The 14,365-nt window shown below is 38.9% G+C and overlaps 2 protein-coding genes across 2 annotated transcripts; both read left to right on the top strand.

Moving 5' to 3' along the window:
• On the top strand, positions 1-3,492 carry LOC113592365 (extracellular calcium-sensing receptor). Its single transcript, XM_027033236.2, has 5 exons — positions 1-282; positions 933-1,748; positions 1,877-2,107; positions 2,323-2,446; positions 2,579-3,492. Exons 1-5 carry the CDS (start codon positions 25-27, stop codon positions 3,490-3,492), a joined length of 2,343 nt encoding a protein of 780 aa, XP_026889037.2. The 5' UTR covers positions 1-24.
• Positions 3,493-9,715: 6,223 nt separating this feature from the next.
• On the top strand, positions 9,716-13,495 carry LOC113592361 (extracellular calcium-sensing receptor-like). The gene is made up of 6 exons (XM_035525548.1): positions 9,716-9,918; positions 10,004-10,292; positions 11,056-11,811; positions 11,905-12,132; positions 12,293-12,416; positions 12,582-13,495. Exons 1-6 carry the CDS (start codon positions 9,716-9,718, stop codon positions 13,493-13,495), a joined length of 2,514 nt encoding a protein of 837 aa, XP_035381441.1.
• Positions 13,496-14,365: the final 870 nt, after the last annotated feature.

The following is a 14,365-nucleotide window of genomic DNA, read 5'->3' on the forward strand; positions in this document are numbered from 1 at the left end:
GATCCAGGTGAGCTGCAGTATGCCATGACAATGATGTTTGCTATTGAGGAGATTAACAATAGCACAGACCTAATACCTGGCTTTACTCTGGGCTATAGGATATATGGTTCATGCCCTAGCATTCCTCTCTCGGTTATGGCATCACTAGTTCTCATGAACGGGCCAGGAGAGGGTAGAGAAAGCTGCACCAAACCTTCCACCATGCACGCTGTTATTGGAGAGACCACTTCCACAGCCACCATAGGAATTGCAAGGACCATGGGCCCATTTCACATACCAGTGGTGAGCAAAATGAATGGCTCACTACCAATTCATTCAAAATGAAAAGTACATGATAACTGTAAATAAAAAGGTTAACAACAAATTATTTGTTCATGTTATATATTAAGATAATCATGCTTACAGATTTAGGTAATTACATGTCTATATACATGTTGATGAGCAGTTGTCTCATTGGATCCATCACCTGTATAGAGATACAATTACTTCCAATTTTAGTTAACCATGTTGTGTAAACACCCAAACTGTGTTGTGACAATCTCTGCAGATGACTCTACATATGGTCAATACAGTGTTGATGAATGTTGCATAAAATGTAGCCAGTAAACTGAATAAAAATCTTGCTTCTTTTTTCCTTTGTACCATGGATATTATGAACACAAAGTCTTAAGAAACTTCTTCACAATTATAACCTTAATAGTATAATTTACATGACTGTGCAAGTGGCACTTTATATACATTGCATTTATGTTTAATTATATTAAAAAGTAATTAACTTATATGTTTTTCTTTTGTAAAATGTAGTTTAAGGAGAAGGCAAAAACATCTGTGATTCAGCTGGCTAGGTGACATTAGTTATAACATGAGCATGAATTTTATTTTAAAATATGAGTATTGTAATCCGAGTATAGTAATGTTATTTTCCATTGCAGCTCAGCCACTCAGCTACCTGTGCATGTCTCAGCAATAGAAAGGAGTATCCTTCCTTTTTCAGAACAATTCCTAGTGATTACTACCAGAGTAAAGCACTGGCTAAACTGGTCAAACACTTTGGCTGGACCTGGGTGGGAGCTATCAGAAGCAGGAGTGATTATGGAAATGATGGAATGGCCAGTTTTCTAGAGGCTTCTGAGAAAGAAGGAGTATGCATCGAGTACTCAGTTGCTATTTACAGGACTGACTCAAGAAAGCGGTTTCTAGATGTGGTGGACATTATAAAGACATCTACCTCCAGGGTCATTGTGGCTTTTGCAGATGGAAATGACCTGGACATCCTCATTAAAGAGCTTTACTACAAGAATGTGACTGGATTTCAGTGGGTTGGGAGTGAGGGCTGGATCACCTACCGGTACCTCGCCAATGCTAGGAACTACGCAGTGGTTGGTGGTGCAGTGGGCTTTGCTGTACCCAATGCGTACATTCCCGGTTTGAAAGAGTTTATCACAAGTAGTCGACCCTCTGTGAGGCCAGGTAATACAGGACTAGTTGAAATGTGGGAGAGCATGTTTGATTGCACTCTAGGCCTTGAGTCTCACAATGCTGCAAAACCCTGCACTGGAGAGGAGTCTCTGGAGAACACGCACACAAGCTTCACAGACGTGTCAGATGCTAGCCTCCTGAACAATGTCTATAAGGCTGTCTATGCTGTGGCACATGCTGTGGATGGACTAGTGGCCTGTGAGGAAGGAAAGGGACCATTCCCCAATGGCACATGTGCAGACAGGAAAAGAATAGAGGCATGGCAGGTGGTGTACGCATAGTATAATTCCACTTTCACTGAATTTATTCAGTCATTTATACCCCTATCTTAATGAATGAATGATTTAACCAAGCAATCTAGTTCAACAGATATATGATGTATTATATTATTTTTCAGGTGCTGCACTACCTGACACACGTGAACTTTACTATTAAAACTGGAGAAAAAGTATTGTTTGACAAACTTGGTGATCCAGTTGCACAATATGCTCTGGTCAACTGGCAGATTCATAGTAAAGGAATAATAACATTTGAGACCATTGGCATGTATGACACATCTCGGCAAGATGGCCAGGAGTTTGTAATGAATGATGACGTTAATGCTGTCTGGGCAGGGGACCAAAAAATGGTACGCAAAGCAGAGAAATTGTTGATGATAAAGTGTTGAGGTTTTATACCTTTTAACACAAATTACATGTACTAGACATTTAATTGAATAGTTATACTGTGGTGTAAAGCATGCAGACACTACATTGTGATTACTGGTCTGTCATTGTGCTTAACTTTATACTGTATAATGTCTATTGCTTAGTGAACTCTGAATGGGCATTTTATATGCTCCAGGTTCCTCGGTCAGTGTGCAGTGAAAGCTGTCTCCCAGGCACTATCAGGGCCTTCAGGAAGGGGAAGCCTGTCTGCTGCTTTGACTGTATCCCCTGTGCAGATGGAGAGTTCAGCAACTCCACAAGTGAGAAGACCAAGCTCATTTCTTTTACCCTAATGCTGGTGGTGTTTTTAAGTGGTCAGCTAAAAGTTCAAATGATTTTACACCATGTTGAAATGTCCTCATTTGCCCTTTTTAATATGTCTATGGTTTCAGATGCAGTGGCATGTTTTCTATGCCCTCTTGAGTACAAATCAAATGGGAACAAGACTCGATGTGATCTGAAAAACACTGAATTCTTGAACTTTAATGAACTCATGGGTATTCTGCTTATGGCATTTTCTTTATGTGGTGGATGTCTTACAATCACAATAGGGTTAATTTTCTTTTACTATAGAAATACTCCCATAGTTAGAGCCAACAACTCAGAGCTGAGCTTCCTGCTTCTCTTCTCTCTGACTCTGTGTTTTCTCTGTTCACTTACCTTCATTGGTCGGCCCTCTGAGTGGTCCTGTATGCTGCGTCACACAGCGTTTGGGATCACCTTCGTCCTCTGCATCTCCTGTGTTCTGGGGAAAACAATAGTGGTGTTAATGGCCTTCAGGGCTACACTTCCAGGCAGTAATGTTATGAAATGGTTTGGGCCTCCACAGCAAAGACTCAGTGTTCTTGCTTTCACTCTCATACAGGTCCTTATTTGTGCACTTTGGTTAACAATTTCCCCTCCCTTTCCATACAAAAATACAAACCACTACAATGACAGAATTATTCTAGAATGTCATGTGGGATCCGTTGTAGCTTTCTGGGCTGTACTGGGTTATATTGGGCTCTTGGCTCTTTTATGTTTTGTTTTGGCTTTTCTAGCACGGAAGCTGCCTGATAACTTTAATGAAGCCAAATTTATCACATTCAGCATGCTCATATTCTGTGCAGTTTGGATCACCTTTATTCCAGCGTATGTCAGCTCTCCTGGAAAATTTCTTGTAGCAGTAGAGATATTTGCCATTTTGGCTTCAAGTTCTGGATTGCTTTTTTGTATATTTATTCCCAAGTGCTACATTATTTTACTGAGACCAGACAAGAACACAAAAAAACATATGATGGGCAAAAATTCCTTCAAACACCTTTGACCATGCTGCTGTGTAAATGCAGCAAATATGCTAATTGGTACATAATTAAATAAGTTAATAAATAACAATAAATAAATAAATGTTGGGATGATGTTGCATGACTATAAGTTTACTACAATGATTACTGAGCTGCTTATATGCAATGTAATACATGTGATGCAGCATAAATCTGCATTAGTTAGTTTTGGAAATGACTCCTTCAATGGGAAAAAGTGAAGTCAGTGCCAATGAACCTGGCATAGTGGTTGTCTTACTGCTTGGACTGCTGTTTCTAGCATTTCAAGAATTTCAAGAATGGTGCAAAACACTGCTACAGGTGATCAGTGACCCTGTGAATGAAATCCTTTCATCCATAGGAGCAGGCAAGGGAGGCTGGTGAGAATCCCCCAAACAGATGAGCCACAATAAGGCAAATTACATCTGGATTCAATATTAGCATACAGCATCAAAACTGGATTGCTGAGATACGGAAAGCTTTGTACCAGATATAGGCATCTAATGAGCTAGCCAAAGGAAACAGTGGCAAGGAGAAACTCCTTAGGTTAAAAGAACTAAGACTCAAAACTGGGTAGCACTGAGCATGCAAAAGAATACTACTAAATGGAGACAGTTGCAGTTGGAAATGAATATTGTTTATTGTTTTAATAATAATTGACAAGTTGTGGGACTAGGTAGCCAGGTACTACAAGGTCAGGTCTGGCAGTGCCAGATGATGCAGTTTCATGTTAGCTGGGGTTAGCTGTCCAGTTGTTAGTTCTTTAGTTTGCCTGAAATACTGTGTATCATCAGCATGAGAGACAATACCATATTTAAAAATGAACATGTGTATTAACTGCATATTGACATTTTCATTTAGATTTCCAGCATTTGGCAGATGCTCTTATCCAGAGCAACTTGCATGTTTATCAGTATGACTACATTTTCATTTAGTAAGTTTCATGAAAAAAGATCTCAAAATAGAGTGGATAAATTACATGTGTAGTGCTATGTAAATAGCTTGATGTTCATTTACAAAATGTATGCTTTATAAAAGTGTTTTGCACCATTATTTGTGTTTTGACCCAGATAAACAAACCAAGAGCCATAGTTGGGGATACTAGAGAGGCGCTGCCGAGGGAAGAGGGCAATAGTCCAGGGACTTAGAGAGTGATGTGTTACAACTTGCAGAACAAGCTTACTAACAGACTCCCTCTAGGATGTACTCCCCTAGAAAGCAATCTGACTGGAGTCCTGACAAACAATAAAAACACAAATAACAGCCCTATTAATTAACAGCAACTGGTCCAGGCATCACATGACTGTCATAAACATCCTCAGGGTTTGACAATGCTCTGAACAGCAACAGCACCCAGCAGACACTGCCTGATGCAACATTAAATTAGGCATAACAGATTAATTGTTTATTCTGTGTTTTGCAGCTGTCACAAGTGTAACATAATGATCTAATTCAAGTGCTTACAGGCCTGAATGACAAGAAAGAAGACACATTTCATATTCACATGAACTAAACTAAACTAAACTACATATATTGACATTGCGCATAACTGAAAGATACCATGTTAAAGCTACAGTAAAACTCCATGAAGTACAAACAAGTTCACAACACACACACACACACACACACACACACACACACACACACACACACACACACACACACACACACACACACACACACATTGAAGTCGAGTTGTCTATGTAGGCCTCACTGAGCTGAGCCAGCAGAACATCACCTAGATAGGATGAACATTATGAAAAAGGTGTCATTCAAAAAATCGGAATATTATTTTATGTCCACTCTAATCATGCCATACCATGTCATGTGCCACGTTTACGGAGCACTTAACACAAAGTTTCACCAAACACAAAGAAACCACAGCACTAATATGACTGTTATTTAAACTCTCTGTATTGAGGGTTAGATCTTTGCTTGCCATATCATCCAGAAGTGCATGTAGCCCTGTAACTGACAAGGAGTTAACAGGCCATGCTTGATTAACAGATCAAATTACTAGCAAAATCCATTAGCTATCATAGTTTTCCTGGTAGGCACCATAATTGGTTAATTATACAATAGATGTTTTCCAAACTCTCACAATAAGTGGTGAACCATATGATACAAGATTATCAATTAAATAATAATAAATGTAATAAATCTATATTCCAGAACACTATTACTAAAACACTATTTTGAAAGCATAAGTAAACTTAAATAGTAAATAAATACAGGCCTCTCTTTAGTAGGTATGAAAAGAATGAAGCACTACTGTTCATCACTAAAACTCCAGTCAAAGTTGATCATAGACAGCCTGTTTGTTCATGAGCTAAACTGACCACATGTCAATCAGTATAATGTAGATTCCCATTTTTGTGCAAGTGTGAGATTGTAACCATTATATCATTTGATATTATTAAAGCTTGTATAAGGTGACTAACTCTGAACATTGAAAATGAGACTGACAATTACTGAATAGTCAGGTTTTTTTGTTTTGTTTTGTTTGTTTTTTTTTTACAAAAAGGACCATTCAGTGCTATACCCACTAAATACACTGCATGATGATGCTACTTTACCGTAATCACCCTTAACAGTGTAGAGCATGTAGCAGGTCACAGAGGCCTGATAACCCACACATCAGGTAGAAGCCAGTGTGGATGCTCTCAGTCCTTTCTCCCCACATGTTAGCACCCCGTGCAGCCCCCAGGTTATATTAGTTATATTAGGCCTCTGTGACATACTAACTGATCTAACAACTGCCTGTAGCAAGGCCCTAGAGGCCTGCTAAAATCACAGATTCCTCAGTATATCTGTGACACCAGCTGAAGATAGCATCACCTCTCACCACTGGAGGTCACCCTAACCTGAGTCCTTCTGTTTCTCCACATGTACCTTTTTAAACTAGTCTATCTGTATAAACCTGCCTTTTTGGTACCATATGTTAAGTATTGCCATAACTCTGTTGTGTGTTAAATATTGCCCTAACTCTGGTGTGTGTAATTCCAAGCCATTCTATATACCCTTGTGCTGTTCTTGGGCAGTGTCTCTTGACTTTTGGACTAACCTTCTGTTAATTTGCCTGGTTGTTATGTGTGTTTTTACCATTGCATGTTTTGAGAGTATGCTTCCATGGAATACAGTTTGGACTTGTTTATTTGTTAATAAACACTGCACACACAGCCTCACCATCTCTCCGAGTGGTCAATATCAAATATATAAAACTTTTTTGCTATGAGCATGAACAAAAATATTATAGTGTCGGTACTGAAGATGAAGAGAATGCCATTTCTGTTTCAAATAAAAGCTCTTTATTCAAGCACAGCCTTTAAAAGGACACGCGCAGAACAAAGCAGGAAAGGGATCTGAAACTAAATGCTTGAAGTGTTCAATAAGGCTATTGCTTTGTGGCTGGAGTGAAGTGGTTTGAGTATTCCATATGCTGAGCCAATGGCTGACTTTAGCCATAATCTCTGACTCAAAAATTATGCCCCTGGTTGCCGGCGAGCTCCTCAGGCAATCCAAAGTGGCAGATTGGCTCCTCCAATAGCTGCTCCACAGTTGCAGCCACAATCTTGTCCACAGCTGCATAAGCCTCTTAGAGAAGTAATCCAAGGATAGGGGCCAGGCATCTACCATGGCAATTCTCTCCATAGGAGCACTGGAGTGCAGAGACTACACTGGGGCCTGTGACTAATGTGGTAGACCCTTCTTAGCTGTGTACTGATCGCAGCAGTGCATATGTACTTCCACGTCCGTGCGGCAGCCAGTAAAATCTCAATGCAGCCACTTCAGTGTCTTGCTTATGCTGGGGAGACCCACACCAGCCTGTCTATGAATCATGCCTAGTACAGTCCTTCTCAGGCTGTGTGGCACCAGCAGCTGCTAACCACGCTGCCCATGCAACTGCTCCAATCCCACATGATACAGAAGTCATGTATCTGGAGTCTGTTCAAACCAGCATGAAATCTACACCTTGTGGTGGATCCATGTGGTATCACATCTGCCCATCCCATCTTTTGTCCCACTTGGAGCCATTTTCTGTGAGAGGACAAGGTCAATGCTCTTATCAAAACCATCTGTGTCCATGATGAACTCTATGCTTGCCCTGCGAAACATCAGCACTGGCCTCTCACACAGCCAAGCACAGAGAACAGCAAGCACACGCTTAGCTTCAAAGTGAGCCGGTGTATCAGCAAACCCATGTATCTGCAAACCCACGCCATAGTAACTTAATAGCCTGTAAAACTGGCTTCAGGCTCCAGATTTGCAAGTATGCCGAGCGAGCTGGGTGCACGGCCCAGTATATCACCTAGACAGATGATGCACCAATCCCTGAAAGTGCAGGCGAGCACTCTTTCCATCAAGTGTAGGAACATAGCCAGTGCATTACAAATCTTAAAGGCCAGCATCTGCCACAGTCCAGTGCATAGTGTGAATGCCATCTGTTTGAAGTCCAGCATTTCTTTCAAGGTCAATGTTTATAAATGTGTTAATGATGTAGGTCTAGTAGTAAGTCAAAATTACTGTACTGGTTTTGTTTTGCTCCCAGTGTAGTAATGCAGTGAACATCCTAGTTTATTTAGACTTGCTCCTGAAAGAGTAGGCTAAGCTGTGCATGCTAACAGAATTTAGCCATTCTTCTGAAGATAGCAGAAGATCATAGTTTTTTTAAACTATAGTGTCTGATTGATCTTCTGTTTTAGAGCATCAGTAATGAAGTGAAAGTGTATCACTCATTCTTCAGTTGTTACTACACCTTCCAAACAAACATCTGAACAATAACTTTTCAAAGTCGAACCAAAGGATAAACTTTTAGGAGTGACCCATACAGTCTGCACCCAATGTTGAATACCAGGTGGTTCTTGTAAAATGCTAATCTGGCTTTGCTCACATACTCTTGCAACATTTTAATGGTATTCTAACTCTATGATGCATCTATGAGAGTTTTTAGTCATCCTGGTCATTATCAAGTCTAGGTGATTAAATTTATAATTGTAGTTATTTTGACACCTCAGTCTAGTGTAATCACACGAGACACATGACTCTAATCACGTGACCTGGAAGAATGAAAACCCCCTCATAGACAATAACATGTCAAAGTGTCAAAGTGGCAGAAACAGAAATGTAAAGATTTAAAAATGACTACTATTGGACTAAAGGGCACTGTCATGTTAAATAAATGAAAAATATACCTGTGCCAATAAAACAAATTTTAGGATACCTCAATACACATGCTTGGGTATGTTTGCTAGTTTAGAAACATGTCCTCTGGGTGTCCTCCTAAGTGTATTCATGACATTAAAATTGATTTTATGGGTGCATGTTTAAGTACGTTTTGGAAGCAGTAATCAGAAAATCCCATTATTTCAGCCTTGCTGGAATCTCTCATAAAGAAGCAATATATCCATTAAACAAGATCACATACGCAAAGCTCCATTCATTGATATCTCCCCCTTGTGGAGAAGTTTCCATCTACTAAACATGTATGAATGAGAATGTGGGTGAGTTAGGAGCCAGGTCTGCAAGATACTTTGCATTTTAATCTTTGGATGAGTACTTATATCACATTTATAGATCAGGCATATAAGTGGGAGCACTGCAGATCACTTTCCAAATTAGTTCTCCCTTGTTTTGCATTTGTGGCTGTATTTGCTCTGCTGCTACTAACAAAGCATTCACTGGACCTGAACTCAATCATTAAAATGTAAATTTGAATACAAAAGATTTATCAGAAACACTGAAAATATTTGCAGTTAGATTTTGTTACCACTGTGAAAGCCAGTTATTTGTTTATATCTTGGTTTGTATCTTTTCTTTGTGGAAATAAGTTAGTATGCATAATAACAAATATTGAAAAAGTTATTTTAAAAGACTTTATTTTCAATTGTGACTTCTTAAAATTGAGAGTTGTTGATAATTGCTCAATAACTGTTCCGTAACCTATAAACAATTTTTTCCCCCAAATATTTTTGCTGTCAAGGCTGACATCTGCAAACAATTCTACTGTATTATCCTTCACTTATTAAAAAAACAAACAAAAAAACAACTGGCTGAATTCAATAAGCCCCAGCTAGCATCCTGTCCCTTAATGAGGTCATGAAGTCCACAGTTCCCGATTTGTTCAATGTGAACAGTAATGTCTGGAACAAATCTGTGCATGTTTATAAAAAGAATCAATGTGACAGTGGATGGGGATTCATGTAGCACTAGCAGCAGAGAGATTTTGGGATGTTTTTTCATGTGCTCTTGGTTTCAGTTGTTCTTGCAGCAAAGGGTGAAAATCTAATTTGCCATATTCTAGAAAGTCCAGAGTATGCTTTACTGTCTAAGGATGGAGATGTGATAATTGGAGGAGCTTTTTCAATACACAGCGCTGTAATACTGCCATCATTTTTATTTACAGAAAAACCTGAACCTCTAATATGCTATAGGTTTGTTAAAAGAAAAAGTTCACATTCCAGTGATGTTTTCAGGAAACCAATTACTGTTGTGTAATTTTTTCCTGTATGTCCACAGTCTTAACCTCAGAGAACTACGCTTTGCCCAGACCATGATTTTTGTCATTGAGGAAATCAACAGAAGCAGCAGCCTGCTCCCAAATGTTTCTATTGGTTACAGGATTTATGACAATTGTGGCTCAAGATTCTTATCTATGAGGGCAGCTATGGCTCTGATGAATGGTCAGGAACTACGAGCAGATGGAGCTTGCTCTGGAAAAGCAGCAGTGCAGGCCATTATAGGGGAGTCAGAGTCTACTCCTACTATAGTACTCGCTAAAACTACAGGGCCTTTCAAAATCCCAATTGTAAGAATAAGCTACTGTCATGCCATGTGCTGACGCGCAAAGTACTTGGAGAGCAAATTTTATTAGTATAACAATTAATAGGGCACTGCCTTTAGTTCACCTGTTATTCATCAGCTATCCCAACTAATTATACATACTTGGATATCAGTCTCTTGAATACTCAAAACATTTAACAACTTAGTTTGGTGTGAAACCAGACATGTTGCAGACATTGTAGTAGTGTGTCTGTGATTCTCTGAGATACTTAAAAACTGCATCAGCAAATGAGAATTTGTATATTGTAAATACAAATATAACTTTATTAAATATGTTGCTAAATGTTGTTACTTAGTTTTGTACAAATATTTATTGAAAAATCTTGTGTGTTGAAAATACACAGATACATTATTATAGACATTCAAACTAAGACATTATGTTTTCACAAATCATGTTGAGTAAACTCAGCAAGGGAAAGTTCAATTTCTTTGATATAATTAGTGAAAGTTTACAAATGCGTTTTATAGTTTGTATTCCATCAGATATATATTTTTGCCACTTGTATGCTTGCCTCCTGCATGATTAATCTTTTGAATACACTGAGGCATTTGGTCGAATGATTGGTAATTAAGGTGTAAAGCTGTGCTAAATGTTCTGTAAATTAAGGCGTGCTAAATGTTCTGTAAATTAAGGTGTGCTAAATGCTCTGTAAATTAAAGTGTGCTAAATGGTCTGTAAATTAAAGTGTGCTAAATGTTCTGTAAATCTTCTGTCTTTCTCTGCCCAGATCAGTCATGCTGCCACATGTGAATGTTTGAGCAGCAGAAAAGAGTTCCCCTCCTTCTTCAGGACCATAGCTAGTGATTACTACCAGAGCACAGCACTGGCTCAACTGGTCAAGCATTTTGGCTGGACCTGGGTAGGAGCTGTGAACAGTGACAGTGACTATGGTAATAATGGGATGGCCATTTTCCTTGAAGCTGCGAAAGAAGAAGGGATATGTGTGGAGTATTCAGAGAAATTTGACCGATCTGAGACTACCAAACTCATGAAGGTGGTAGACACTATTAGGAAAGGCACAGCTAAAGTGGTTATTTTATTTGTTGCCCATATTGAGATGAACATTCTAATAGAACAGCTTATTCTAAAGAATGTCACAGGATTACAATTTATTGGAGTTGAGGTGTGGATTACTGCCGTTAATCTAATAACTCCAACAAGCTACAGTGTGCTGGGTGGAAGCTTGGGACTTGATGTGGGAAAAGCCAACATTGAAGGCTTTGCTGACTATGTCCTAAAAGACTTTTGGGAAACAGCTATCCCTTGCTTCCTGACAGGAGGAAACATTTCTCAAGATGAAAACACTTGCAGCAGATATAAGGATCTTCTTCCATTTCAAAACTTCAATGAAGATATCTCAGAACTGCGATATGCCAATGGCATCTACAGTGCAATTTATGCTGTGGCCCATTCTCTACACAGCCTGCTCAGATGCACAGAAAACCAGAGATGTAATAAGGACAAGATAATACAACCTTGGCAGGTAAAACAATAATAAAAAAAAAGGAACAAAAAAACCCAGTCTGTAACTGACACTGATCACATAGATACCAACATTCTCTTTTTACCTCTCAAGGTTTCTGAGGCTCTGAAAAAGGTCAATTTTACCACAAAATCAGGAGAGCAGGTGTGGTTTGACAGCACTGGAGCAACGTCTGCGAAGTATGATGTGGTGAACTGGCAACTTGGGGTCAATGGAGAAGTGCAATTTAAGCAAGTGGGCTACTATGATGCCTCTATGCCTCCTGGAGAGCAAATTGTCCTAACTACTAAAAACATAGTTTGGGCTGGAGGAAAAACTGAGGTACAGATACGGTTGGCTGATTATAAATGTTTTAAACATAGTAATTATTATAAAATATTATAAACATATGAAAATGATTGCAGAGGATTTGTTCTGTTGTTTTATTATTTCTGCATTTTACTTAAATAGTAATGAATGCCACCTATTATGCTCATATTAGAAGCCAAGGTCTGTATGCAGTGAGAGCTGTCCTCCAGGAACCAGGAAGGCTGTGCAGAAGGGAAGGCCTGTCTGCTGCTATGACTGTGTACCATGTGCAGAGGGAGAGATCAGTAACATGACAGGTAATTTTAGGCTTACGAAGTTCCAAAGAAAATTTGTTAGTTGTACATTTTGCATTCTGCTCTTGCTTTTTAGGGTACAGTTCCTGAGCAATGGCATCAGTAAATAAAAACATAGGACCATGGCTGTGTTCTTTCCTAATCAGAATGATCCTAATTGTTTTGCAGATTCAAATAACTGCGAGCAGTGTCCAGGAGAATACTGGCCTAATGCTGAGAGAGATAAATGTGTGTTAAAGGTCATAGAATTTCTTTCTGTTACAGAGGTTATGGGGATAGTACTTTTATTGTTTTCTCTATTTGGAGCAGGATTAACTATTTTAGTGGCCATTTTATTTCTAATAAACAAGGACACTCCCATCGTCCGAGCCAACAACTCAGAGCTGAGCTTCCTGCTGCTCTTCTCTCTGGCTCTGTGTTTCCTCTGTTCACTTACTTTCATTGGTCGGCCCTCTGAGTGGTCCTGTATGCTGCGCCACACGGCGTTTGGGATCACCTTCGTCCTCTGCATCTCCTGTGTTCTGGGGAAAACAATAGTGGTGTTAATGGCCTTCAGGGCTACACTTCCAGGCAGTAATGTCATGAAATGGTTTGGGCCTCCACAGCAGAGACTCAGTGTTTTTGCTTTCACTCTCATACAGGTCATTATTTGTGTGCTTTGGTTAACAATTTCTGCTCCTTTGCCGTACAAAAACATGAAATACTATAAGGAAAAGATAATATTAGAATGTAGCTTAGGCTCATCCATAGGTTTCTGGGCTGTACTGGGTTATATAGGATTCCTGGCCCTCTTGTGTTTTGTTTTGGCTTTTCTAGCTCGGAAGTTGCCTGATAACTTTAATGAAGCCAAATTCATCATATTCAGCATGCTCATATTCTGTGCAGTTTGGATCACCTTCATTCCAGCTTACATCAGCTCTCCTGGAAAATTCACTGTAGCTGTGGAGATATTTGCCATTTTGGCCTCCAGTTTTGGTTTACTGTTTTGTATTTTTACACCAAAATGTTATATAATTCTGTTGAAGCCTGAATTAAACACAAAGAAACACGTGATGGGGAAAATGGCATCTAAATCACTATAAGAAATTCAATAAAATATAAACATACAGAATATTCACATAGAGTGGTTATTTAAGTTTAAATCTTGAATGTGCTCACACAAGTAAAACCCTGAATAAACAATGAGAAATACAACGTTCTCAAGAATGAAAGTTGAGCCATACAATGACTCCATACCTCATGCTGCTTATTACATTCTTCCTACTGCTTATTATTTTGTATTCTGTGAACTCAATAACTGTTTATTTAAAGCTGCTTACCATCAGTAAGACCAAGCTAAAAAAGGTAAATAGTCAGAGATTATAGTGGTAGGTCACAAAACATGCAAAAATAATTAATGTGACAAGGGGACAGTTAAAAATTAAACTAAAGCCATAAACTACACTGTCAAAGAGCAGTCAAAAGAGGAGTGAAGTTCCCTCATCGACATGCGCAGACATTTAATAGAACAGTTGCTAAACACTGTAAATTTCACCTATATCCATATGTACAATGAACAATGTACAATGTCTGATGCTAAGCGCTAAACATAACTGTGGATGAGCAATGGTATAAGTATAGTTAGTCATTAGTATACATGGTTGTATCATGCCCCCCAAAAATTTACAATTTTACAGAATCAAATGCATCTTATTGTTCAAACTCAATCCTTGCTTAGGATATCTAACATGAATGTGATGCAGATTCTACAAATTTAGAAAATGTTTGAACCATATTTCTACGTTGACTTATTGCAAAGATATTAATAAAAACATTGCTAAACATTGAATCTGAACTGCCAGCATGTGTAAGGAACACATGGTCTCCCCAAATATCACATCTAAACAGAAATACATTTATAGGAAATTTGGAACCATCAAGTGGATTTTATCTTCCTTTGCTCTTTGCATGTC

Source organism: Electrophorus electricus, chromosome 4 (assembly GCF_013358815.1).
Source record: "Electrophorus electricus isolate fEleEle1 chromosome 4, fEleEle1.pri, whole genome shotgun sequence".
Classification (NCBI taxonomy): Eukaryota; Metazoa; Chordata; class Actinopteri; order Gymnotiformes; family Gymnotidae; genus Electrophorus; species Electrophorus electricus.